Raw genomic sequence first — 26256 nt, forward strand, 5'->3', positions numbered from 1 at the left:
GTTGACAGTGACATGAAGCATCCACATAACTCGGACCTGACTGCCATGGGCCTTTTTCTTCTTTTTCCCTCATCTCAAGGCCATGACTCCCTATTTTCTCAAACTGCCACATAGGTTAGGTGCCCACCCACATCTTGGGCTTTCTGCACTTAGGTTGGCGTGAGCATTGGAATGTCTTCTCCTCATGTGCTTAGTTAAGTGACACAAGTGTCATACATTCCTGCGTTCAACTCCAGATCAGCCACTCAGCAGCTGCGTAAACTTAGATTTCTTGGCCCCTCTGCGGTGTTTCTTCCTGCATAAAATCTTTACATTTCAGGCAAGTACCACATTGCCTGGCACACAATAGGAGCGTTATGAATAAAAGCTGTTTTGATTTTTTTTTAATGAAAGTATACTTCTTCTTATTGTTGCAGATGTCTTTATGAAGACTGTACTTTAAAAACAGATCAGATCAGTACTAATGCCACTACCATCATCAACTATAATAATAAAAGCATAATATGCTAATTAGACCGGACGTCCTTCTGGACGACCTTCTGGATGAAGCCAGGGCTGCAAGGGAAGCCTGGGTCCTGGGTGCCTGCCAGCTGCTGGAGGGAAGCCTGGGTCCCAGGTACCAAAGGGAAGCTGGTGCCGGCAGCCGGGGGAAGGAAGGCCTACTCTTGCACAAATTTCGTGCATCAGGCCTCTAGTTATAATATAAAAACTTATCTTTCTCTAGGGCTCATGGTTGACAGTAGGTCCAGGAAGTAGGATTGTTCTTCTAGTTTTCTACATTAGATTAAGTGATTGTCCCAAGGTCTCCTGCTGGTTCCAGGCCAAGGCAGGATTAGTGTTAGGCCTGCCGTTGGGCATCTTTACTGCATGGATTATCAGGAGTCCTGTTTTGGGAGACACCTTGCCATATAAAGGGCAGCCTCTTCTCTCAGTAGACCAAGCCTGTAGTCCTCAGAACTGTAAACAAGAAGACCCAAAAAGGGGCTGGAATTCATTTTCCTGTGGCTCACCAGTGGCGACAGTGGTTTGTCCCATGCCCGCCCCCGTGCCCAGCTGGCGAGTGACTAAAGGATAGCTGCCCCTTTACAGAACACATGTTGGCTGCTTCCTGCCCCACCCCCCAGCTTTATCTCAGAGCCTTCTAGCAGCCCGGCGAGGTGGGGACTACCATCCCCATTTCACAGATGAGGACATTGAAACTCACAGAGGTCAGAGGCCTTACCCAGTTTGGTGCAGCTGGGAGTCCAACATAGATCTCATATGTCTGACTCCGGAGCTGTTTACCTGTGGCCATCTGCTAAAGTCAGGGACAGTGGTCTGGAGGAGGCCTCTCCTGTGGGCTGCCCTTCTGCTTCCTGGCTTCGGGGTGGTGGGCAAGTCAGCCCCAATTAAGACTCAAAGGGAGCAAGCTGGCTCAGGGTGAAGGCTGCTTTCTGCACAAACTTCTTTGGCTTCCGGGGCCTGGGCTTCTGCTTTTTTCCTGCTCTCTGGAAATGCCTAATAGCCACACAGGATTCTTCCAGATGCCTCTTCCAGGGGCCAGGAATCCCAGCGCTAATGGAGCTGCCTCTGCCCCCAGAGAGCTGGCAGGGGAGGCCTGAGGGTCGCTCAGGGCACTAACATCACTGCACATCTGCCAGGTGCCAGGTGTGCTGCCCCGTCAGTAACCCACCCTGGTGGAAGGCCAAGAGACCAAGGCTCCGAGGTGAAGGGGCTCATCCAGGGAGGGGCAGGGCCTTAATGGGGTCTGGCCAGCTCTGAGCCCCACCAGCATCGCCTCTCTTCTGCCGCCCCTGCCCCTATATTCAGTCGGTGGGACCTTGAAATACTTTCACTCATGATTTGGATTTCCAAATTCCGTGCTGGTTTAGTTGAAAGAGGCCTGGTTCTAGCCCTCCCAGATGTGTGCCTGGGCAGATCATGTCACCTCCTTGGGTGTCATCAAGGTCACATGACACGAGGGTAAATGTCCTGGCAAATGACAGGTGCTCAGTTGAGGGAAAGTGGCCCACGCCTGAACCCGTGGACATGGATAACTGAAAAGAGGCTGTGCCTTGGGCGGTTTTTTGTTTTTTTGTCTTGCTCTGAAAGCACCAGAGCCATGATACTGGGAGAGGGGGAGAGGCGGGCTTTGTTTTTGTTTTTAATCAAGTCTCACGGTGTGATTTCTCCATGTGGAGCATTTCACCAAAGTGACTGCAATCTCACCTTTCTCTGCTCTCTGCACTGTCCATGCAGGCCATCCGGGTGTTCTTCATGCTCCGTTCGCTGTCACTGCAACTGCGAGGGGAGCCGGAGACCCAGTTGCCACTGACTCGGGAGGAAGATCTGATTAAAACCGATGACGTCCTAGATCTCAGTGAGTTGGCCTCTGAGTCACAGCAGGGGGGACACTGTGGTGCTGACTCACACGTCACTGTAAGGGTCGGTGCGTGACCTGCATTGTGTACTGGGGTTGATCTGTGACCTTGAGGTAATAGAGTGTGCATGTCCCATAAAACTTTTGAAGAAGGGGACCCAGATTCTAGGCACTTTGATTCTGGGCTTGTGGGTTCTGCTCTCTGGAGACTAGGCGGAGCTGAGCAGGTGGTTTGCTAAAAGATCTGTGCCAGGGCTTTGGGGATCCTCAAGCTCCAGGATCTCCGTCCTCCATGCAATCATAGCAGCATCAGTTTGATTGGTTTTGTCTATTAAGGGTTTTCTGTATGAATCCAACAATTAAAGGGTTTTGCTGCTTAAAAAAAAAAAGCCTTTCAAAAATGCAAATCACACCCTGACCGGGTGATTCAGTTGATTGTAGCATCATCCCGTACACCAAAAGGTTGCAGTTCAATTTCTGGTCAGGGCACATACCTGGTTTGCAGGTTCAATCTCCAGTCAGGGCGTGCATATGGGAGGCAACCAATCAATGTTTCTTTCTCTCTCTCTCTTACCCCCCCTTCCCTCCCCCCAAACATATTCTTGGGTGAAGATTAAAAAACAAAAGGAAGCAAATCACCAGTATTTAGATAGACATGAATAAAAGCTTTGGAGGCTAGAGAACTGTGCTCAACCTGAATCCTTGGGCTATTTATTTAATACACTGCAGCATGAGGCTGAGATTTAAAGGAGACAAAAGGTATAAAGCCTGGTCATTTTACCATAACCCTCCCAGTGTGTCTTGTGTCCAAGTAGCTCTCTCTTTCCTCGATTTGCTAGGGGGCAGACAAGATGGTTTCTGATTCTTAAAGGCATTGTAGTATATTAGGACTTTTTAGTTATAATGGACAGAAAATCCAACATAGGCTTGCTTATGGAAAAAACAAGGGGAATTGGCTGGTGTCACTAGTAAGTCCAGGATTAGCTGCCTTCGGGCATGGCTGGATCTGGGTGCTCAAGCAATGTCATCAGGATGACCCTACATCTCTTAGCTCTACTTTCCTCTGTTCTGGTTTCACCCTCAGGAGGGCTCTCACCAAGTAGCAACCAGTGGCCATCAGCAGCTCCAAGATCTGTTGAAGCAGCTAAGCAGCCCTGACAGAAACAGAGCCACTCTTTCCCTTTTATAGAAGTCCAGGGCTGTGCTCTCATTGGCCCAGCGTGGGTCATATGACCATCCCTGAACCAGTCAATGGTCAGAGGAATTCAACTCAGTGATTGGCTAGGCTGGGGTCATAAGCCTGGAGCTGGAAGTGGAGCCTGTTCCTTTTGAGCCCCATCACCTGAGAGTGAGGAAGGAAAGATCCCTCATGGGAAACTTGTAAAGAAGACATGGAATCTGAGCAAGCAGGAACAGCAAATGCCATTCTTTGTTGTGTAGTATGAGGAAAGGAGTCCTTGTTTTAAATCAGCTTTATGAAATATAATTTACAGCCAATAAAATTCACCAAGTTTAGTGTACAATTGAATTAGTTTTGACAAAACAATTCAATTGTGTGACCAGCGATCATGAGATAGACCACTGAGGGTTGGCTTTCAAGCCAGATACTCCTTCCCTTGAGCAACCCTCACAGTGTCTGTTTTCTCGCCTAGAAAATGGGGATGACCTTCTTTATATTTGAGGCTGTTTTGACACTTGAGTGAAATATAATATGAAATGTAACTTGAGCCCTTGCTGGTGGGCTCAGTGGTTAGAGCAGGCATCCTCAAACTACGGCCCGCGAGCCACATGTGGGTGTTTTTGCCGTTTTGTTTTTTTACTTCAAAATAAGATATGTGCAGTGTGCATAGGAATTTGTTCATAGTTTTTTTAAAACTATAGTCCGGCCCTCCAACGGTCTGAGGGACAGTGAACTGGCCCCCTGTTTAAAAAGTTTGAGGACCTCACACTGAAGGGTCTTGAATTTGATTCCCAGTCAAGGGCACATACCTGGATTGCTCTCTCACATCGATGTTTCTCTCTCTCTCCCTCCCTTCCAAGCTCTCTGAAAAGCAATGAAAAAAAATATCCTTTGATAAGGATAAAAAAAAAAAAAGAAATGTGACTTAACCAAATGTGCCTAGCATTTAACTATTCTCAGGAAATTGTTGTCAGTATCACTCATGAATTAAATGAGGTGAAGCATATGAAGAGCAGAGTAAGTGATTATTATGAGTTTACCTGGCTGTCTAGCTTCTTTTTCTGCCTCTTTGTTTATGTTCTTTTCTCCTTTTTCTTGGAAGAACAAAGAAGCTATGTTCTCTCTGTGCTCTATGCCCATCTCCTTTGGCTTTTCACTTTTGAGAAATGGCCATAGTGGGTTCTGTAAGGGTTTAAATTGATCCAGTTTTCGAGAGAACTACAAATCAGTCTTTTTCTGATTTGATTCAAAGAAAGAAAGGGAAACAGCTTGCTTTAAAGGGGGCTACTGTATTCTGTTTGAAAATGGAATTAAATTTTATGCTGGGAACTCACATTTCCTCCCTCTCCCGCCAAGAATGGCCTGCTGAAATGAAGGTTAAAAGTATTTCACTTATCAATTTTAATTGATTAGATTGCTAGTTGAGTTCACTTAACTGAGCTTTTTGGGGTAGTTAACCATTAAGAAAGTAACGGCTGTCTATCTCTACCCAGTCTGGTTGTAAATTAATGTCTTTGTTAAAGAGGATGCCACTCAGAGAATATTAGGAATTATGGATTTTGCAAGCCTAGCATAGAATAAGATCTCCATGTGTTGTTGACTTGTGTTTGGGGTGTGTGTGTGTGATTATTTTTAAATGCTGGAGCTTCTCACCTTCCACTGGGGAAAAATTAGCATGCTTTGCATTTCACAAAATGTCCTCTGTGTATACAAAATGAAGGAAGCATCATAAGTAGGCGAAAGCATTTGTATTTGCTAAATGATTGGAAGCTGGGTACACTTCTTATGAGCTTAGTGTTTTGTTTCCCTAACAACAACAACAAAAAAGGAAGCTGACTCTGGGAGAAATGTTTGGGTTGGTCAGCTTTTATCTAAGGTGGCCTGACACACTTAAAGAAATGCTCGCTCTGCACTGCAGGAAGGGATGACAGAAGAGTGTATTTACTACGCTTGTCACACTTTGATAAGAAACCACAGTATAAGAGTACGCAGGAGCCATCCACATGCCTGCTGACCAGTACGGCAGGTGAGCTCTGGTGGGGTGACTTCTGACAAGGATCATCAAAGATGCATCAACCTGTTATCAGTCCTCAAGAAACTGCTAAAGCCTGCCTTGTTTTCACTGTAGAGAGTGGTGGGGGTAGAGGTCGCAAACTGGCCACCAAGGAAGGAGGGAGGGAGGGAGAGAGAGGAAGGGGCAGGGAAGAAAAGGAGAAAGAGAGGGAAGGGAGAAAGAAGAAAGAAAGGGGAAAGGGAAGAGAAGATAGACTAGATAAAGTAGATTAGATTTCTTTAGAGAGAACAACATGAATCTCCATAAACCCAGTCTTCAGCTTTAACAGTTATTACCCGTTTGCACAATCTCATTGTATTTGCCCCACCATTTCTCAAATTATAATATGCCCCTGACTGTGTATGAAAGCTAATGGAAGACATCATATTATTGCATCTATAAATACTTCTAATAGATAGGGACTTTGGTTATCTCCTTAATTGAATTGGTTGCCACCGTTGCAAATTGTGAGCTTCTCCAGCCCCTCTGCTCCTCTGGGTGGAGTCAGACCTGGGGCCTGTGCTCTCCTGTGTTCTGCCACCCTGGCCCCATTGACATTTGATTTTGCAGTCTCTGGTATAGTTGCAAGTAATCAGCTTTGTGACCTTGCTCGGGGTCTTCATGCTTGTGAGGCCCAGTGGCCTTGCCTTTAAGATGGTTCTAAAAGGCTTTGCAAAGGCTGTTGAAGATCAAATGAGAACATGCATGTAAAGCACATAGCACTGTGCTTGGCACATAGTAGGTGCTCAGTGAACAAGAGCTTGCTGTTGTAGCTGCTAAGTATCGAGATGTAACTCATACTGTGGGGCACCAAGGGGTGGGCCTTTTCTGCTTTAACAATGTTTTAGGAACATATCCTGAAATATTCAAACCAGAACATCACTTGTATGATGGCAGTGTTTTCGGGGCAAGAAAGGCATTCTGGCTGCTTGAGCTGAGATGAAGAGAGCTGCACCTCTGTCTAGGCAAGGCACACTGCACCTTCACCAATAGGCCTACTGACCAACAGTCCTGGTAGTGCTCTGAGGACAAGCAGGCTTCAAGGAGACGCCAGGTTCCTGCCTAGATTGGTATTGGAGCCTTTGGAAAAGAGTCTTGCCTGTTTCCAGATAACACGGGCAATCATGGTAGGGGAAGTTCCCCCATTATCCAGACATCCTAGGGAGATACCAGGCAACCAGCATCCTCAGGAACCGTCTGGTTTCCTTCCCAGCCTTATCCACGTGGGCACTTGACTTTTACATAGTTGTAGCCATGCCTTGTGCTGCATGCACCTGATTGTATTCTGATTTTTTAAGACCCATTTATGAAATCCATTCAGTGAAATCCATCCATTTGTTCAATTACATTGAGTGCCTGCTGTATGCCAGGCACAGTGCTGGGAGCTGGGATGTGGTTGTGAGCTAAAGCCAGACTTGGTCTCTGCTCTTATGATACTTCTAGTTTGACTGGGGAGAGGGGAGCTAAGAGAGGAGTAGGAGAGAAGGAGCACGACCTTTCAGATGGCTCTGTGGAGGAAATGAACAGGGTCCTGTGCTAGGGAGTAACTAGGAGGAAAGACCTGGTAGGCTGGTTAAGGAGGGCCTCTCTGGAGAGGTGCTGTATAGGAAGGACCAGGAGATTCTATCAGAAAATGCAAGAATGAGGCCCACCAGTTAGAGGTGATGGAGAGGTGAGGCTGAAAGGTGGGACAAAGCTTGGTGTGTCCTAAGATCCTAAAGGAGGCTGTTGTGTCCAGGAGGTAAGGAGCAAGGCAGGGAAGGCCTAAGATGAGCCAGATCTCAATTCCAGTGTAGAGGGAAGCCATCAACCTTAGCCAGTTTGGTTCAGTGGATAGTGTCGGCCTATGGATTGCAGGATCCCGGGTTCGATTCTGGTCAAGGGCACGTGCCCGGGCTTTGGGCTTAATCCCCAATAGGGGGCATGCAGGAAGCAGCCAATCAATGATTCTCTCTCATCATTGATGTTTCTATCTCTCTCTCCCTCTCCCTTCCTCTCTTTAAAATCAATAAATTTTATATATATAAAAATCCCCAGCCCTGATCAGGGTACATGAGAGAGGCAACCAATTGATGTCTCTCTCTCACACCAATGTTTCTCCCTCTGTCTCTCCCTAAACTCAACAGAAAACAACAAACAAACAAAAATTAGAGGGAAGCCATCAGAGGGTTCCTGCAGGGACATGTGTCCTGCAAGTGCACTTCTAGAACTGTAACTGCCAGGTCAGGCGGTCCCAGCAGGGGCCTGTGAACCATGCCAGGGCTAGAGAGACCCCGGAGCTTAGGGTTATGAGCATGAACTTGGGAGCCAGACTGTGTCCAGGATGAAATCCCAGCTTTGCCCCTAGCTACTTGCCAGTGTGTGACCTTTGACCAGTAATTTAATCTCTTGATGTTTGTTTCCTCATCTGTAAAATGGGAGTTGTTGGGAGGAATAAATGAGTTGGTATTTATGAAGTGCCCAGAACACTGCCTGGCACAATTACAGGGAGGCCATTTAGGAGGCTGTGGCAGGTTCCCATGGGCTGTTGATAGTGGAAAGGGGGATGGGGACACAGTTTGGGGGCAGCATTTTGTGACTAATACACCATGGGGATGCTGGAGAGTTAGCTCAACTCCGGGTTTCTGAGCTTGGGAGCAATCAGAAAGTACAGGATGAGGGGATGGTGATTATGTAATCCGAGGCTCAGTCCTGGGGAAAGAGATGGTTCCAAACAGAAGATGAGAGGTGAGTTGATGGCCAGGTGAGAGGTGCCATAAGGCGGCTCGGCCACGGTGTCCAGGGAGTGAGTGGGAAACCTCTTCTTGTTCTCCTCAGAAGCCATTCTCCACGTTATTTCATAGATTTCAGAACTGCTGTGTTTAGTAACTTGTGTAATATTCCACTCATGTTACCCTGTGAAATGGTCTCATGTTACCATCCCACAGCTGTTGGCACTTCCCCTTCTGCTCTGTTGTAACCAAGAGGGCTGTTCCTCAAAGGCCTTGCAGCAGCTTGTTAGAATCCTAGGTCCAGCGGTCTGTGAGAAAGCCCAGCCCTCCAGACAGAGGTGCACAGAGAAGCAGGTCTTTGTGCTCTAGATCTGATTCCTCACCAGACTGGACACATTTGCCAGGGCTGCGGGCCTAGAGAATATCTAGCATAGTATGGAAGTGGTTCCCAGACCTTGGGACTTCACAGCCTAGGCCCTAGGGAAATGCCCAAACAAAAGTAAAACCCAGCAAACCTCTGGGGATGGGATTGCCAACTTTTTATTTCACCAAGTAGTCATATTCAGAAAAAAGCATTTGTGCACTATCATTTCATAAAAGAAAGGACAAAACATCATTTTAGAATGAGGGACAGTCTTTCCAAGAAACAGCAGTGGGACTAACTGTAGGCCCATGTACTGTGCTTTAATGGGTGTCTGTTAAAAATCAAGTGCAGATCAATGACAAGAGCAAAAGCCAATGTCTGTTTTTTCTGATTCAGTTTCTTCTGGGGGAGGTGAGTGCTGATCACTGCATCGCACAGACCAAAGTCAGATGCCACTGTGCTAAGTTCTGTAGGAGCATGACCTGCATAACGTGAATGACCTTCCCAGAGGTCAGAGAGACTTCTGAGGAAGAGAGACCCATCTGAGGGCTGGGTGTGGATGTGGGTTCGAAGAGGAGACTTTGCAAAAGCAAAGGCCCTGGGGCTAATGGGGAGTAGAGGAAGAAGAGAAATAGCAGTGTGGCCAGAGGGCAGGCAGGAGATAAATGAAAATAGTGGTGAGATAAAGCTGAGGAGATCTCCAAGTGTGCAGGCCTTTTAGATCAAGCATGTCAAACTCGAAGAATATTTTTGCTGCCCAGCCAATATAATGGTATGTAAGAAGCGTTTTAATAAAAATTTTGTAACTTAATTTTTACAATATCCTGTTATACATTATTACTAATAACGAGCTACAACATTCGCTAATGACTGATTTCTATAATCGTGTTGCATTCATTTCCCTTATGCGCCTTACGCTCAGGTGCACCATTTATCTCCACTAATACTAGCAGCAAATATTTTAGCCAATTGCCACATCAGTAGTCTTTTTTTTTTTTTTTTTTTTTTTTTTTAATATTTTTATTGAGGTATTATATGTGTACATATCTTACTATTACCCCCCCCACCCCACACCCACACATGCCCTCCCCCCCCAGAGTTTTGCGTCCATTGTTTATGCTTATATGCATGCATACAAGTCCTTCGTTTGATTTCATAACTCCCCCACCTTTCCCAAACTTTCCCCCTGTACTTTGAAAGTCTGTTTGATGCTTTACTGTTTCTGTATCTATCTTTTTGTTCACCACTTTATAATGTTCTTTACTATCCCTAAATGAGTGAGATCATGTGGTATTTTTCTTTCATTGACTGGCTTATTTCACTTAGCATAATGTTCTCCAATTCCATCCAGGTTGCTGCAAATGATGAGAATTCCTTCTTTTTTATGGCAGCATAGTATTCCATTGTGTAGATGTACCACAGTTTTCCGATCCACTCATCTGCTGACGGGCACCTAGGCTGTTTCCAAATCTTAGCTATTGTAAATTGTGCTGCTATGAACATAGGGGTGCATATATCCTTTCTGATTGGTTTTTCTAGTTTCTTCGGATATATTCCCAGGAGTGGGATTACTGGGTCAAATGGGAGTTCCATTTTCAGTTTTTTGAGGAAACTCCATACTGTTCTCCACAGTGGCTGCACCAGTCTGCATTCCCACCAGCAGTGCACGAGGGTTCCTTTTTCTCCGCATCCTCGCCAACACTTGTTGTTTGTTGATTTGTTGATGATAGCCATTCTGACAGGTGTGAGATGGTACCTCATTGTTGTTTTGATTTGCATCTCTCGGATAATAAGTGACTTTGAACATGTTTTCATGTGTCTCTTGGCCTTCCTTCTGTCTTCTTTTGAAAATATTCTGTTTAGGTCTGTTGCCCATTTTTTTATTGGATCATTTATCTTCCTCTTATTGAGTTGCATAAGCTGCCTGTAGATGTTGGAGATTAAACCTTTATCAGTGATAGCATTTGCAAATATGTTTTCCCATGCAGTGGGCTTTCTTGTTGTTTTGTTGATGGTTTCTTTTGCTGTAAAAAAGCTTTTTATTTTGATGTAGTCCCATTTGTTAATTTTCTCTTTAGCTTCCATTGCCCTAGGGGCAGTGTCAGTGAAGAAGTTCTTGTGGCATATGTCTGAGATTTTGTTGCCTGTGGATTCCTCTAGTATTTTTATGGTTTCCCGTCTTATGTTTAAGTCCTGTATCCATTTTGAGTTTATTTTTGTGTATGGTGTAAGTTGGTGATCTAGTTTCATTTTTTTGCATGTATCTGTCCAGTTTTCCCAACACCATTTATTGAAGAGACTGTCTTGACTCCATTGTATGTTCATGCCTCCTTTGTCAAATATTAATTGAGCATAGTGGTTTGGGTCGATATCTGGGTTCTCTATTCTGTTCCATTGATCAATATGTCTGTTCTTGTGCCAGTACCAGGCTGTTTTGAGAACAGTGGCTTTGTAATACAGCCTGAAATCTGGTATTGAGATCCCACCTACTTTATTCTTCTTTCTGAGGATTGCTGAGGCTAGTCGGGGTCTTTTTTTATTCCAGATGAATTTTTGGAGAGTTCTTTCTAGGTCTGTGAAATATGCTGTTGGTATTTTGATGGGGAGTGCATTGAATCTGTAGATTGCTTTGGGTAGTATGGACATTTTAATGATGTTGATTCTACCAATCCAGGAACATGGTATGTTCTTCCATCTGTTTACGTCTTCCTCTATCTCTTTTTTCAGTGTCCTGTAGTTTTCTGCGTATAGGTCTTTTACCTCCTTAGTTAAGTTTATTCCTAGGTATCTTAATTTTTTTGGTGCGATGGTAAATGGGATTGCTTTTTTAGTCTCTCTTTCTGTAAGTTCATTATTGGTGTATAGAAAAGCCATAGATTTCTTGGCGTTAATTTTGTATCCCGCTACATTGCCGAATTCATTTATTAAGTCTATTAGTTTTTTGATGGAATCTTTTGGGTTTTTTATGTACAATATCATGTCATCTGCAAATAAGGACAGCTTCACTTCTTCTTTTCCAATTTGGATGCCTCTTATTTCTTCTTCTTGCCTAATTGCGATAGCTAATACTTCCAGTACTATGTCAAATAGAAGTGGTGAGAGTGGGCATCCCTGTCTTGTTCCTGTTCTTAGGGGAAATGGTTTTAGTTTTTGCCCATTGAGTATGATGTTTGCTGTGGGTTTATCATAAATAGCTTTTATTATGTTGAGGTATGAGCCTTCTATTCCCACCTTGTTGAGAGTTTTTATCAAGAAAGGGTGTTGGATTTTGTCAAATGCTTTTTCTGCATCTATTGATATGACTATGTGATTTTTATCTCTCAATTTGTTTATGTCACATCAGTAGTCTTGGACTGACTTGTTTGGTGTGCACAACAGGAAATATTTCGCTTTCGGAGAACAAGAAAAATACGTTTATTTGCGTTACGCATATTTGTGCAGTTATTCAGTGTCTGGTAAGTTAACGTTCAAGAAAAAAATATTAATTTTTATTAAAATGTTCTATTATTTTATGTTAATGATTACTCATTTATTTCAGCCCTTTGTATTCAACATGTCTCTATCGAAATAAACATACGTTTCTATGAAAATTGAAGCTTTTTTTTTTGCAGCCCACATAAACTTAAACCTTGTTAATTTGGCCTTTGAGTTTGACATGCTTGTTGTAGATGTATCAAAGATTTGATTTTATCCTAAATACAATGAGAGGAGTTTTTAACCGGGTGACATGATCAGATTTGCGCCTCAGAGAGCCCCTCGGGCCTCAGTGTGAAGAGTGTATTTATGGACCTGGTGGGAGCAGATGGTTACGCAGAGAGCTCCCTTGGGATGTCAAGCATGCAAGAACCATCTTATACAAGTGTCCAAAAGGTGGTGCCCATGTGTTTCTCACATACCCGTAGCGAGTTGTTCTTGGGCGCTGCTGTGTTCTGCTCTGTGGCCTAGCGCAGGGACTCTATTTCAAGGGGGCCCATCCTGTTTGATCTAGTTTGTTCCCTAGAACCCAAGCCATCATGCCTTTGAAGCTAATTATTAACAACAGTAACACTATTTCAGTTGTGCTTGTCCCTTGGCAAGGCAGGCTGCTGTGGACCTTCCATCTGCTCTCCTTCTGGCTGTTTCTAGCCCGAACCTGCTTCTTTAAAAAGAAGCTGAGGGTATGGTGGAACATTGGATCCCAGAAAAATACAGACTTAAGAGAGGACAGATCTGGCATCTGATCCTAGCTCTGCCTCTTCCTTGCTGTGTGACCTTGGACAAATTGATTAGCCTCTCCGAGCCTAGGTTCCCTCATTGACAAAATGAGGGCAGCAGTGCCCATCTTTGCAGGATTATTGTAAGGCAGAACAATAAGCTGTGTATAGCGGTTGCAAACTACTGGCCCTCAGGCAGATAGGCCCAGAGTTGTAGGCTGATGGAGCACTTATCATTAAATTTTATATTAGTTGCCAACATTTTAAAATCAGGATATTTTATTGTACAAACACAGGTATCTGTCACTTTGAAAATTGGACAGTCTGTCCATGGAGCCTCTACACCCACAGGCAGCAGTCGGCTGCCTCTCTTCCTGGGCATGCGCCCTTCTCACCATCTCACTATGTCTCCAGCCATGAGCCTCCACTTAACCCCAGACCTGAGGACCCAGCTGCCTGCTCAGCACCTCACACTTACCATGAACCCAGTGGAACTTGATCTTCCCCACAAACGTGCCTCCCACAGCCTTTCCTCCCTTCTTTCTCTCAAACTGGACCTCCAGTTGGTCAGGATACCTCTTTGGCTCTCCCTTCCAAATACATCCAGGTTCTGACCATCTCTTCCAACTCCAGCCCTGAACACCTGGTTTTGCTACCAACATCATTTACCTGGATTGTTAGAAGAGCCTGTCAGCCAGTCACTGGCTTCTGCCTTGTCCCCTATAGTTAATTCTCGATACAGTGTCCAATGTTATCCTCTTAAAATATGTCAGATCATGTCCTGCCTGTACTCGAAGTAGCCTCCAGTCATTCCGACTTGTTAATTAGATGGTCAGAGACCTTTACGGCGACTTACAGGCTAAGCACCATCTGGCACCACCTGGCTTTTCTCTGCTTCATCGTTGTTCTTCAGACACACCAGGCATGTTCCCACCTCAGGGCCTTTGCTCTGCCTGTGCCCACCTGCAAACTGCTCCTTCTGCAGAACAAGTGCAGCTGGGGACTCTTACTAGGCTTATAGAAGCCCCGTGTGGCAGCCATACTTCAAATTCTCCCTCCATGTTTGAATTCTGGATCAAGTTCCTTTTTTTATAATTCTTTTGTTTGTTAATAAATATGAATGTGAATGTCATGAATGACTGCAGTATTCCCCCATTTCCCCAGTTCCTATCACCCTTCATGCTTTGTCCCGGTGCCCTTGCAGGCCAGAGCTCTTAGACCAAGTGGAAGTCCCTGGCTGTATCATCTGGCTGCCTAGAGATTTGTTTCCAGCAAGAGTGTTATGAAGCTCCCCAAGCCAGTTATGTGGTTTGAGTGTAAGTCCCTGAAAATGTGAGCTCATTGATTTTCTTCTCTTGTGGTCCTATCTGTCAGTTCTCTGTTGCCTTCTTTTGCTGATGTTCCAGTCATTGTCATGTGCCTCATCCTGGCGAAAATTAGAAAATAGCATATAAATAATGCAGACTGTGAAAGACGTATCCAGAATGTGGGACATTCTAGAAGACAACTGACTGGAACTTTTTATAAGTGTGAATGTCATGGAAGATCAAAAATATGGGGGGAGAGGGCCGGGGTGCTGTCCTAGATGATTGAAAGGAAAGGAGACACGACAGCTGTCCACTTGGATTGGGTCTTGGATTGAGGGTTGTGTCTTTAAAGGACATTTTTTTGTAAAATTGGAAAAATTTACATATAGCTGTGATTAGATAATAAAATTGAGGCTGGTATTATACTTCTTGGGTGTGATACTGCTGTTGTGGTTCTGTGAGAGATGTCTTTATTCTTAGGAAATGCGGGCTGAAGTGTTTAGGAGTAAAATGTCATGCTGCCTACAGCTTTGGAATGATTCACAAAATAAAAATGTGTAAGTGTGTGGGTATAGTGAGAGAGGACGCAAATGCAGCTAAATATTAATTATGAATCCAGGTGAAGGGCATATGTGTGTTTACTGTACTATTCTTGAAATTTTTCTGTAAGTTTGAAAGTTTTCAAAATAAAAGCCAAAGGAAGTAGCAAGAGGGAAATCAACATTAGAAAATCAACATTCTTGAAAATCCAACATTTAATTAATGAGGAATGTAATGTTTAAGAACTAGGGCCCTTGCCCTAACCGGTTTGGCTCAGTGGATAGAGCGTCGGCCTGTGGACTGAAGGGTCCCAGGTTCGATTCCAGTCAAGGGCATGTACCTTGGTTGCAGGCACATCACCAGTAGGGGGTGTGCAGGAGGCAGCTGATCGATGTTTCTCTCTCATTGATGTTTCTAACTCTCTATCCCTCTCCCTTCCTCTCTGTAAAAAATCAATAAAATATATTATAAAAAAAAGAACTAGGGCCCTGGATTCAGAAAAACCTGGGTTTGAATCCCAGCTGTGTGACCTTGAGCAAACTAGCTAACCTCTGAGCTTTTTTCCACATCTGTAAAGTGGGAGTGATTGTGCTTGCTTCAGGGTTTTTCTGTAGATTAAAGGAGAGAATTTATCAAAAATGCTCAGTAGCATGGGGGACATCTATAATAGTACGAACAACAACAAAAAGAAAGTTGCAAAGAAAATTTAAAATTAAAAAAAAAAAAAAAGCTCAGCAGCGTCTTCCATGTGCGGAAGCTTTCCTAGTAAAAACAGTCATCGGCTTTTGTCATCTGGACTGCACATCCGGCATTAAACTCTTTTCTTATTAGACTCTTTTCTCTGTAGGAGTTCTGACAAAGCCAAGCCTCCTCCTCTGTCCATGGGATGCACTGAAAAGTGGAGGAGGTCACACAGGCTTGCTAATTAGATGGTCAGTTTCTTGGAAAGATGACTTTTAGGAAAGTGGGTGCTGGCTGACTGGAGAAGAACTGAAACCTCAGGGAAGGCTTGATTCAGGCCCAGATGGCTCCTTGGGGGCAATTTAGTTCAAGTGTTCAGGCATGGAGCCCCTAAGAAGTGGTTTGTGTAGTGCTGACGCTGAAGTGGACCAATGTTGTTAACATGAAACCCGAGAGGCAAGTATGGAGATGGCATTTGAAGCCCACTCTCCAGGCAAGTGTGGTTTTGTGGCTCTTTGGCCTACCCTTTCCCGCTGTGTTTTGTCTTTAAAAGTATTGCAGTCCTTGCTGGTGTAGCTCAGTGGATAGAGCATCGGCCCGCTCACTGAGGGGCTCATGCAAAAGGCAACCAATCGATGTGTCTCTCTCACACTGATGTTTCTCAATCTCTTCCTCCCCGCCCTCCCCCGCCTCCCGTCTTCCCTTCCACTCTCTAAAATTAATGGAAAAAGTATCCGTGGGTGAGGATTAACAACAACAACGAAAGAAGTGCAGTCTACACTGGGTCTCCTCACATGAAGACATGTGGCAGAGCACCATGGTGGGCACCCCACCTGCCTGTCACCTGACCTGCCAACTCCTGAACCCGCTTTACTCCACATCTAGGAAGTCACCAGGCATTCCACCTCTGCAGCTCTGCCCCCTCCCCACCTCAGGCTCTCCATACCCAGTGTCTCCCTTGTGGGGTTCCCGCCCATGGCCTTGCACCACTGGTCCATCTTCTCTGCTGCCTGTGTCTAAAAGACACAGTTATCCCACCATCACTTCCCTGCTGTAAACTTCCAGAGCTGCCGCGCTTAGCCTTGTCCCTCCACTCCTGCCTTCCGTCTCACTGTATCTGAACCCACCTGGCTGTGATGCTGCCTACATGCTCTTGGACACAGCCTGCCTGCCGCTTCCCACCTGTAGCCCTTTGCCCAGGCTGTCCCCTTTGCCTGGCTTGCCCTCCCAGACCTCATTCCCAACCTCCTCCCTCCTCACTGCAGAATTAGGTAACCCCTCTCCTCCTCTTCTCTTCCCAAGCACCTCACACATACACTGGCCACTATGTTTTCTAGCCCTAGTGCCAGGCACAGGGCCTGGCACATAGTACGCATTCGAAGAGGGCTTGTTGGATTGAACTGATGAAAGCTGTAGCAGTCACTTTATTCATAAACACTTAAGGCATTTTCATTAACACAAAAATGATGTTTCTAAATGTTGAGTAATTTGGGGCAGTCGGATTTGCGTTAAAAGAATGATGTTTGCTTATCATTCCCATACATTTGAATGAGCAATTTCCTAATGCAGATCTTTCCCCACCAATGAAATATACCAAGACTCTTAAACCCACCTTGGTGTTTTCTAAAAATATAGACTGTCTCATTTCAACGTTGCACTATCCCAAATCGTTTTACCTAAGGGCTAAAATACTTATTTCCCCGTCTTCCCCCCCCCCCCCCCCCCGCATCCCAATATCTTTGAGACTAGGACCTGAACTAGACTGATCAGAAAAAGAGCACGTCTGAATTAAACCACCAATTCTCTAAGGGAACGGAAAACATGGAATTAACAGCGTCTCCCCCCTTCCCTGTGATTAGGCTCCTTCTCCGTGTGCTTGATGAATAATGTTGCTGGCCCCTTTTCAGAAATGAAGTAGAAATATGGAGAAATGAAATTTGTGTCTTATAAAGTGACTGGAAATGTGATTATAATACAGCTGTCAGTTTTGTTCAAGTGGAAAATTTTTAAGTAAATCCAATTGCAACATTATTTGGTTCTTTTAAAGCAGGGTAATGTAGCTGTTTCCTGCGTATTGATTATTTGATTGGTACCTGTCTGTTGAACCTATTTTTTTTCTCAGTAGCACTCATTGATGTGGTTTAATGTATATTCCTGTAATCTTTCCCTGTTTTATAAACTTACAATCATAATTGAGCTGCATTAGAGAGACATGTTCTGCTGAAATCACAAGGTCACCTAATGGCTGTGCCCTCTTGTTGGTTATGTATTGAAGCAGTCCTAGGACAGTTCTTCTGAAAAAGACAGAAGTCATTTTTTTTTTCCTCTACAAAGCAGAATTTCTAGATTCCATTCTAAGTACTGGGGAAATGAGGCATTTGAGTAGTAGAGATTGGGTTTTGAGCTTTTTCTTTCTCAGCCTATTAAAATGATAATTTCTGCTGAAGGTACTCTACAATTTAAGTTTTTGTGTTTTTTTTCCAAATCCCAGTCCTTCCCACACATTTGGAAATGGGGCCACAGTTTTGATTTCTCCCATAACAAGGGACCTGGTGGCTTAGATTTGCTCAAGGAGCAATATCTTCTGAGGCACATCACAGCCCTCAGGAAGTGGGTGGGTTCTGGATAGGGGTGGCCAGGGAAGCAGATGGGGCTCCAGTGGGTGGTGGAGTCCCGCCCTGGCACTCAGGCTGTGTAGCCTTGGCATTCCCCCTACCTCACCCATCTCTGTCCGTACCTCAGGGGGCTGTCAGGAGGTAGAGGTGCTGCCTGGTGTGCTGAGCACACAGAGTGGCTTTAGAGGACCCAGCCAGCAAAGGCCAACAGAGAAGCTCCTCAAACTTGAGCCTTCCCCAGCTAATAAACAGGAATTCCGGCTTTCTAGTTGCTCAAGCCAAAGCCTTGGAGTGTACTGCCATCTTTCTCTCATTCTTACCACAAAGCTGAATGCAAATGCTGCCAATTCAGGCTTTAGATAGATCCAGATCCGCCCCTGCTCCCTGCCTTCATCGCCTCCACCCTGGTTTTGACTCTGGAAACCACCCTCTGACTGGGATGCCAGCTTCCTCCACTGCCCTTTCTCCACCATCAGCCCGTTGCAACCTTTTAAACTGTCCATCAGAACCCTCCAGAGACCCTGGTTGCTCATCTCAGGGGCAGCTCCAAGTCTCCTGCCTGTGATCTGCAGGGCCTGTATAATGAGGGCCTCCTCCATCTCCTCCCCTATCTTCCCACCTGGGCTGCTGGCTTCAGAGGGGCTCCCAAGCCCCCACTCCCTTGGGGTACTACTGAAGTCAGCCTCCTTAACCTCGTCTGGCTGGCGGGGGTGGGCAATGAGCTGCCACAGGAAATAGGAATTCGTGGGGGGAGTGGGGTTGAGGGTTAACGTTGAGTTTCAAGACATCCCTCACTCCAACCCACTCTATGAGTCTGTCTGGGGCTCTGCCTACACAGGGCTCCTCACCCCAAAGCCGACAGTTTCCCGCCCACCTCCACCACCCTGCCCAGCCACAGGGACAACACAGGACTGCTCTGGCCTCAGGAGGTGAGGATTGGCTTCTGGCCCTGATACCTCATCAACCACAGAACACCCCAAACAAATCTCTGGGGAGACTGAAGCAGCAACAGACAGCGTGACCTTTACCAAAGGTCCACGACAGGAACAGGCCATCTGACCTGTGCTGTCCCCTCCTGCAGGCCAGGATGCCAGTGTCACTTTCCCCAGCACCTGTCCTGCTAGCAAGCCCACTCTGCTGTCACCCCAGCCTCACCAGCAGCCCAGCCCGGTCCCCACTAGAAAAACAGGAATGGGGAAAGGGACCAGTACCTTTCTCCCTCCCTCTCTCAGGGGAGGAGATATGTTTCATTCAGGTTAGTGTTCCACCTAGAATCCTAAGAAAGGGTCAAAGTGGAGGCCTAGGAAGCGCCTGGAATAACATGGAATGACCATTGAATCTCTGAGTTAAGAGGATGTCCTGATTTAAGACTTCAGGACTCCTGTGACAAGGATGTGGTATTCCCAGTGACCAGCATGCTGTGGGGCTCAGTAGGATGTCTGGACTGATTTTTCAAATGAATGTCAAATGTTGTTTGCTCTGCTGAGCCTTTAAGAAATGTACAGACTACTGATCTTGGGACATTTAAAAGCTTAAATTGTCATTTCACTTTGACCTGCCTGAAAATAAAAGTGAAAATTGGTTTGCCATGCTGCCCTTGTGTACAGCCACGCAGCAGAGGAACTGCTCTCAGGGTGTCTAACTTGCCTCTGTCTCCGTAGGACAAGACAGGGCCTGGGCAATGGGTGGGTAGTGGGAAGGCTGGTGGTCTGGCTATTTCTGGCCTGGGGCTCTCTGTGTCAGAAGAGGGAGACAGTGGAGATACACAACCTGAGTTGTGCTTTGAAATCACTTCAGCATCACTTGGAAACTGTCCATTCCCAGGCGCCACTCCGGAAGGTTCTGATTCACTTGTTCCAGGGATGGGGCCCTGGCATCTCTATTTTTAGATGCTCCCTAGAGGATTCCATTGTACAACCAGTGTTGATAATCACTGGGTTAGACAGAATGAACACTTAGTCTGTACTTGTTGCTCCCCGTGCATTCCAGTCCTTCTAGGAGCTCTCTTTGCCCATCTCCTACTCAACCATATGTTGTCAGGGAGGCCAGCTTTGCTGGCATGATAGGGTGGTCACATCTCTCTCTAGGTTCTGATGTCTGCTTCCCAGGTGGAAACCTTGTGCCGTCCAAGTCACCCTTACAAATCCCTCAGAAAGGTGACCTGTAGGAGAGTGACATCTCTCAAGGTATCTGACACAGCTGGTCTTCACGGCAGGGCTGAAACAGACCTGTCCTTGCTCACCAGCAGGGGGAGGCTGCATTGTATGAGAGCATGTATCTACCTGGGAGGCTCCCACTGGGCACTGGAGGGGTGCTCAGAAGAGAGGCAGGAGGGGCCCACAGGGAAGCACAGAGTTCCGCCTGCCCCTCAGGCTCAATCCTTCGGTGGGGTGGTAGCCAGAGCGGCCTATGTAGTATTTAAGCTGTTAGGTTCTTCTCCCCTCTCCCTTCCTAAATATGCACAGTTGAGTTGAAGTTAAGTCTGCATGCAGCATGCCTTCATCTTAGTTGACGCCAAATCACTTTACCTGTCAAGCCTGGGGCACCTTGTTGGACAGAAGAAGGGCCTGGGTAAGGGACTGGGCCTCCTGGCCTCTTCCCCCCGCAGCCCTGCAGCCCCACCTCCCTCTCCCCCAGCTACACATGTGCTCAGGCAGCCATTGTGCTTGGCCTTGTTTATGATTGATGTGGGCTGGGCGAAGGGGGCCCTTGCAGAGCTGGCAGTCTCTACAGCACTGAAACCCCAGCCTGTCCCTGACTCTGGTTGTCCTGAACCACTCCAGTCCTGAAAGCAGCCTGCTCTGCTTCAGGCCGAGTTGTAAAAACGCCTAAGAGCAGACAGGCAGACCAGGAGGCTTGGAAGTCAGTTGCCTATTATAATTAGGAGGTAAAAGTTCTCATCCCATCTTCCCCTCTTTCCTCCCTGGTCTGGTGGGGTCACCATTTTTATACCAGGTTCAACATGCAATAGACCTCTCATCTCTCTACCAAATCCTTATGCAAACAAGTCCCATGCAAATTCCTGGTTTTCAACTTGGCACATCCAAATTATCTTTTGCATTCATCATTACCCATACCCAGGCTTTTGAGTTGTATATGCTTTGTGTTTTTCTAAATGCAATTGGGGTTTTCCAGTGCTGTGCAAAGCCAGGAAATATGCATGTCATTTAAATGACTCCAGTTAACCTTTAGCCTTTAACTGGTTGCTCATAAAACTTGCCTCTCTCCCAGTGATGGGTTGGTTGCATTTTCTACAGCAGCAAAATTGATGAAGATCTACAGCTTTTTTGTTCTATGCTGAGCCTCCTTTCCTCTGCTGCATCCACCCCATGAGCCCCAGAACCAATTCTAGCAGAGCAACCTGGAGGTGGAAATGTGAGTCCCGGGTAGTATCTAGTGAAGGTTCTAGGCTAGATTTATGCTTGTTGCCACTCCCTTGGCCCTGGCTTCAGCTGCTTCCCTTCCCATTCTGTGTCCTCTGCTGGATCACACAGTCATGATAGGAGATACGATCTTTTGATCCATTTCCTTGGGCCAGGCAGTGTTGCAAGCATTTTACTCAGGTTAACTCATTTAACCCTGACAACCTGGCCAAGTAGGTCCTGTTATTATTCCCACTTTACAGATGAGAAAGCCAAAGTACAGAGGTGAAATAACCCGCCAGGGTCACACTGCCAAGAAGTGCAGGAGCCAGGACACAAATACAAGATTCAGACACAGAGCTTGTACACTTGACTCTGGTCTAGGACACCTCTGTCCATGTCTAACATGTCCTCCTGTCCATCCATTATTTACTGAGTGGTGGGCACTATGCGAGGTGCCAGAAATACACAGAGGAATAAGACAGCCTGCACTTTCAGGCAGCTGCTGGCATCCTGGCAGGAGTTACATCAGCAGATGGATGTCGGTGCTTGGATGGAAACTGTAGGGAGCAGCAAGGACAATAGAGAGTCGTTGCGTCTTTGCTCATGATGGGGGATAGATAGGGATAGAAATTGCTACTGGGAGCCCCAGCTATTGAGCAGAGTGTTGTTCTAAGTGGATAGCAGGCAGACAAGCTGGGCAAGAGTGTTCCAGGCAGGGAGCATCCTAAGTGAAGTCACAAAGTTGTGTGTGGTGACTCTGGTCAGTACCCTGTGTCTAGAACATCAGGTGGTGTGTCATTTCCTGTGGCTGCTATAACAAATGTCTGTCAATTTTGTGACTTAAAACAACACACACTTACCATCTTACGGTTCTATAGGTCAGAAGTCTAGCTAACATTGGTCTCAATGGGCTCAAATCAAGATGTCAGCAGGCCTGCTGTTCTTTCTGGAAGCTCTAAGGAAGAATCCATAGGCTAGATTTATGCAGGCTTTCCAGCTTCCTGAGACTGCCTGCATCCTTTGACTCATGCCCCTCTTCCATCTTGAAAACCAGCAGTTTCTCATATCACATCACCCTGACCTCTTCTTCCCTCTGCCACTTTCAAGGACCCCTTCTAATTAGATGGAGCCACCCAGATAATTCAGGACCATCTCCCCATTGCAAGGCGTTTAATTTAATCACACCTGTGAATATCCTCTTGTAACATTTTCACAGGTTCCTGGGGCTGGTTAGAGCATGGACATATTTGAGGGCCGTTGTTTTATCTACCACAGTGGAATGTGGGATCTAGCAAAGTGGGGGGTAGAAAGATGAGCCGAGGCCCGGCATAACTTTCTGCAGTTATGAGGTCCCCAAGAACCAGTGGCAGATGCACGGGCTAGGACGAAACCCTTGAGATGCTCTTGGGTTATGTGACTGGAACCCACCCCCAGCCACATCCTACGCAGATCCTTCTGACCTTTCAGCCCCATGCAGGGCTGAGGCCAGCCCAGCAGGCCTCCTCTTTGGTGGTACAGTTTAAGGCTCTTTTCTCTGTGCCTTACCCCTTCCTGCCACCGTCCCCAGGGTGTCCCTGGTGTCTGCCCACTGACATTCCCCAACTTGCCTCCCCCAGTTCCGAACACCCAGCCACTTCCTGCCTTTCTTGCCAGTCTTCTCCATCCTTCCCCTGGGTTCCTGCCGTAGGCCCTTCCTGTGATTGGTGCTCTCCCCAGCAGTTGAGGCTCACTTCTCCTCAACACTCCTTTTTGCCCTAAAAGGCTCAGATGTCACCCTCCATGGCATTCTGACCACCTCCCACACACACAAACATGAGGCACCACTCCCTTGGGTCCTCAAACCACAGAGGCCCTTCTTGTTTCTTCTCGTACATCATTAGTCTAGGACAGTGGGACTGAGAAGGCGGGTTCTCGCCAGCCGATTTTAATCGGGAGGAATTTTAATCAAAAGCCCCAATTTGGTTGTGAGAGGGACATTTCTCCAGGAAAGGATTAGAGTTCCAGTCATTAAATGGTCTATTGCAGAATGTTAGTCCTTGACTAAAGTGGTTGGATTTAAAAATGAAATAAAATAAATGTTTTCGGTTTTGTGTGTGTGTGTGTGTGTGTGTGTGTGTGTGTGTGTGTGTGTGTTTAAGAAATGAGAACATTGTTGACCATGATGGAAAAACATTCTGATTCAGGCCTTAAGTATATGTATGAGAATTGAGGTTCTGCAAAGTTCTGCAAATGCCTTCCTGGATTTTGATGGCTCTTGTTAAAAAAAATAAACCCACAGTAACCTTAGATACTGTGTGTGCGTGCGGGCATGTGTGTTTATGTGTATGCACATACGCATGTGTGTGTATGTAACGGGAAGGCATAGTAATTTGCTTTGTGGAAATCCAAATTCACTCATTTCCAGTCATCCCTTCGGGCCCAGGACCATGGCTCATGAGAAGTCCCACTTCCCCATCTGGGCCGCTCTTCCCCAAGACCCAGGTCCAGTCTTTCACTTCTCTTCCTGCTATGAAGAAAGTGTTTCTCTTGAAAACAAGTGACAGCACTCCCACTCCCTAAATGATATAAAGTGACACCAAAGACAGGAACTCATTTGGGTGAAAACTTGAGGGTTAAAAGTGAGAGTTGACAGGGCTGAAGCCCTGATGGGTTTACTGGTGAACTGGGAGCCAGTAGTGTGTGTAGGAAGCTGAAGGGGCTCTGCGTTTGTTCAGCAGCCATTTACTGAGGCCTACTGTGTGCTGGGGCAGGGTAGGGCACTGGAAATAAAGATAAGGGGTCTCCCACCTCTTGTATCTCTCTATTCAACCTTCTTCTCCTGAAAAGAAAGAGTCTCATTCACAGTTGGGTCCAGGATAACCGGCTCCTCCCGCCTTGGATATACATTTTTAAAACGTCCATATTTGGTGAATCTATCTTGGTTTTGTTGTTTGGTGTGTGGCTGTGAGATTATATTTAGCTCTTAAAAATGTGGGAGGTGGAGAACTAGCTGCACATTGACATCTCTGCCCAGTGGGATTTCCCCGTCAGGGTCCGAGCTTGCAGTTTCTCCTCCAGTTGATCTCCTCCAGTTTACCCTTCTGGCTCCAAACCCTGCAAAACAGTGACCCCTGGAGAGCCTAGTCAAAGGCTCTGAGAAGTCCTGCAGACCCAAAGCCACTGAACAGGCAGGGGTAGTAGGAATTGCCCCTCATTGGCAGCCAATTCTCGTCAGGCACTGTCTGAGGATTTACATGACCCCAGGTCCATTCAGCTCCAGTGGCTATGCTCTCATCCACCGAGCCCCACCATGTCTCATCCCATCCTAGCATGGCCCAGCCATTCCAACCCTGAAGCCTAATTCTTCTCAGCACATGTAATAATATCTTCAGTTTCCCCAGTACTGATTTTGATTGCAGGTGGGGCTAGGAACCCAGGATAAACACACTGAGCCCCAGCCCTCTCTCCTGACCTGGGGAGCCCTCTCCTCCCAACCTCCTCCTGCCTGTGAGCTGCAAGGGCCTGGCAGGCTGTCTACAGGAGCCTGTCATGGAGTTTGTTGACTGGGGGAGAAGGCGATGGCTCTGATCTGCTGTTTCATGGGTTTAATCTGCCAGGGATGGAAGCCAGCGGTGGGCTTATTCACCTGGTCAAGGAGGCGGGAGCAGCGATCACATCCATGGTCAGCTCTTCCTGGCTGGTTCTTCTGATCACCAGTAGGTTCAAGGCCTAAGCCCCAAGGGGCCACCAGGGCCTGTGCAGTCTGACCCTCAGCCCACTCTCCAGCCACATTGCCCATTCTGGGTCCCAGCAACACCACCCCTTTTAGTTCTCTGGCCTGCCTTGCATGCTCCCCTCTACTTCTTACCCTCACACGGGCCAGTCCCCCTGCCTGGGACACTCTCCTGCCACCATGGTCCTCTTTGCTTGGCTAACTCCCTGACATCCTTCAGATCTCTCCAGATGGCTCACGTCCCAGCAGAACATTTTCTGACTGCCAGGTCTCTCTCTTTTCACAGCATTGGCTACTGTTTTTTATTTTCTATTTTTGTGTTGTTATTTGATTCATGTGGGTACAAAGCTGCTTGGGGGCAGAAACCCCGACTCTTTTGCTCACAGTAAAATTCTGGCGCTGACAGCGTAGTAGGTACTTGGTGAAGATTTGCCAGATGTGAATGAATGGAAACAAGAAAGCGGCTTAGGAACTGAGCCCATAAATGAGGACATTGTCCTTATTTTCAAAAATCAGACTGTGATTCTAGGGCCCAGGGGCTTACTTGGAAACCTCGCTGATTTAACAAACTCAGACATTCATCCTCACTCTGGGTTGGTCTCTTCTCACTGGGAAGTTGGAATGAGATCAAGACTAGATCCGAGGGTCCAGTGTTAGTCTTATGAACTTGCCCGGCTATGTGAGTCATCACCATGGTGGAGGGAGGCCGTCTGAAGCTCGAAAGGTCAATCAATACGTCAAAATATGTAGGAAATCACATTGCGCCTACAGGGCTCCTTCCAGTTCCTTGAAATGCCTGCCCTGTGCCGCTCCCCAAAGATGCTGCCGAGGAAGCAGCAGCCCAGGCGTGGATGGTGATTACCTCGAGGAAAATTAATACCGTGCCATCAATTCTGGAGGCAGAAAGGGCCCACAGCCAGATGGCTGTGCATTGGCTGGAATAACTCACAGCCCTGGCCCTGCAGATAAATCAGCAGGTCTTCCCCAAGAGCCAGCAGGTGCCTTTGTCACAGGTGGGGGAAGGGAGCCAGCACCACAGCCCCTCTTCCCCAGGGTCTGTCTCAGTCTGAGGGGTTGAAAGGCACCTCTCCAACACCTGTTCTCAGCGGGGGCCAAGCGGTGAACTGGTTTGTGGACGGGGCTGTGGTGCCCACGTCCTTGTCCCCAGTAGCATCA

At 46.6% G+C, this 26256-nt stretch overlaps 1 protein-coding gene across 3 annotated transcripts in view; it reads left to right on the top strand.

The window, feature by feature from the left end:
• CLEC16A (C-type lectin domain containing 16A) overlaps positions 1 to 26256 on the top strand; it is a 215959-nt gene that overhangs the window by 106443 nt on the left and 83260 nt on the right. For all 3 annotated transcript variants that reach the window (XM_028145526.2, XM_054714725.1, XM_028145530.2), the window contains one exon: positions 2239 to 2359. In XM_028145526.2, coding sequence (XP_028001327.2) covers positions 2239 to 2359 — 121 coding nt within the window. The remainder of the gene's footprint in view (positions 1 to 2238; positions 2360 to 26256) is intronic.

Source organism: Eptesicus fuscus, chromosome 4, assembly GCF_027574615.1.
Source record: "Eptesicus fuscus isolate TK198812 chromosome 4, DD_ASM_mEF_20220401, whole genome shotgun sequence".
NCBI classification, from domain to species: Eukaryota; Metazoa; Chordata; class Mammalia; order Chiroptera; family Vespertilionidae; genus Eptesicus; species Eptesicus fuscus.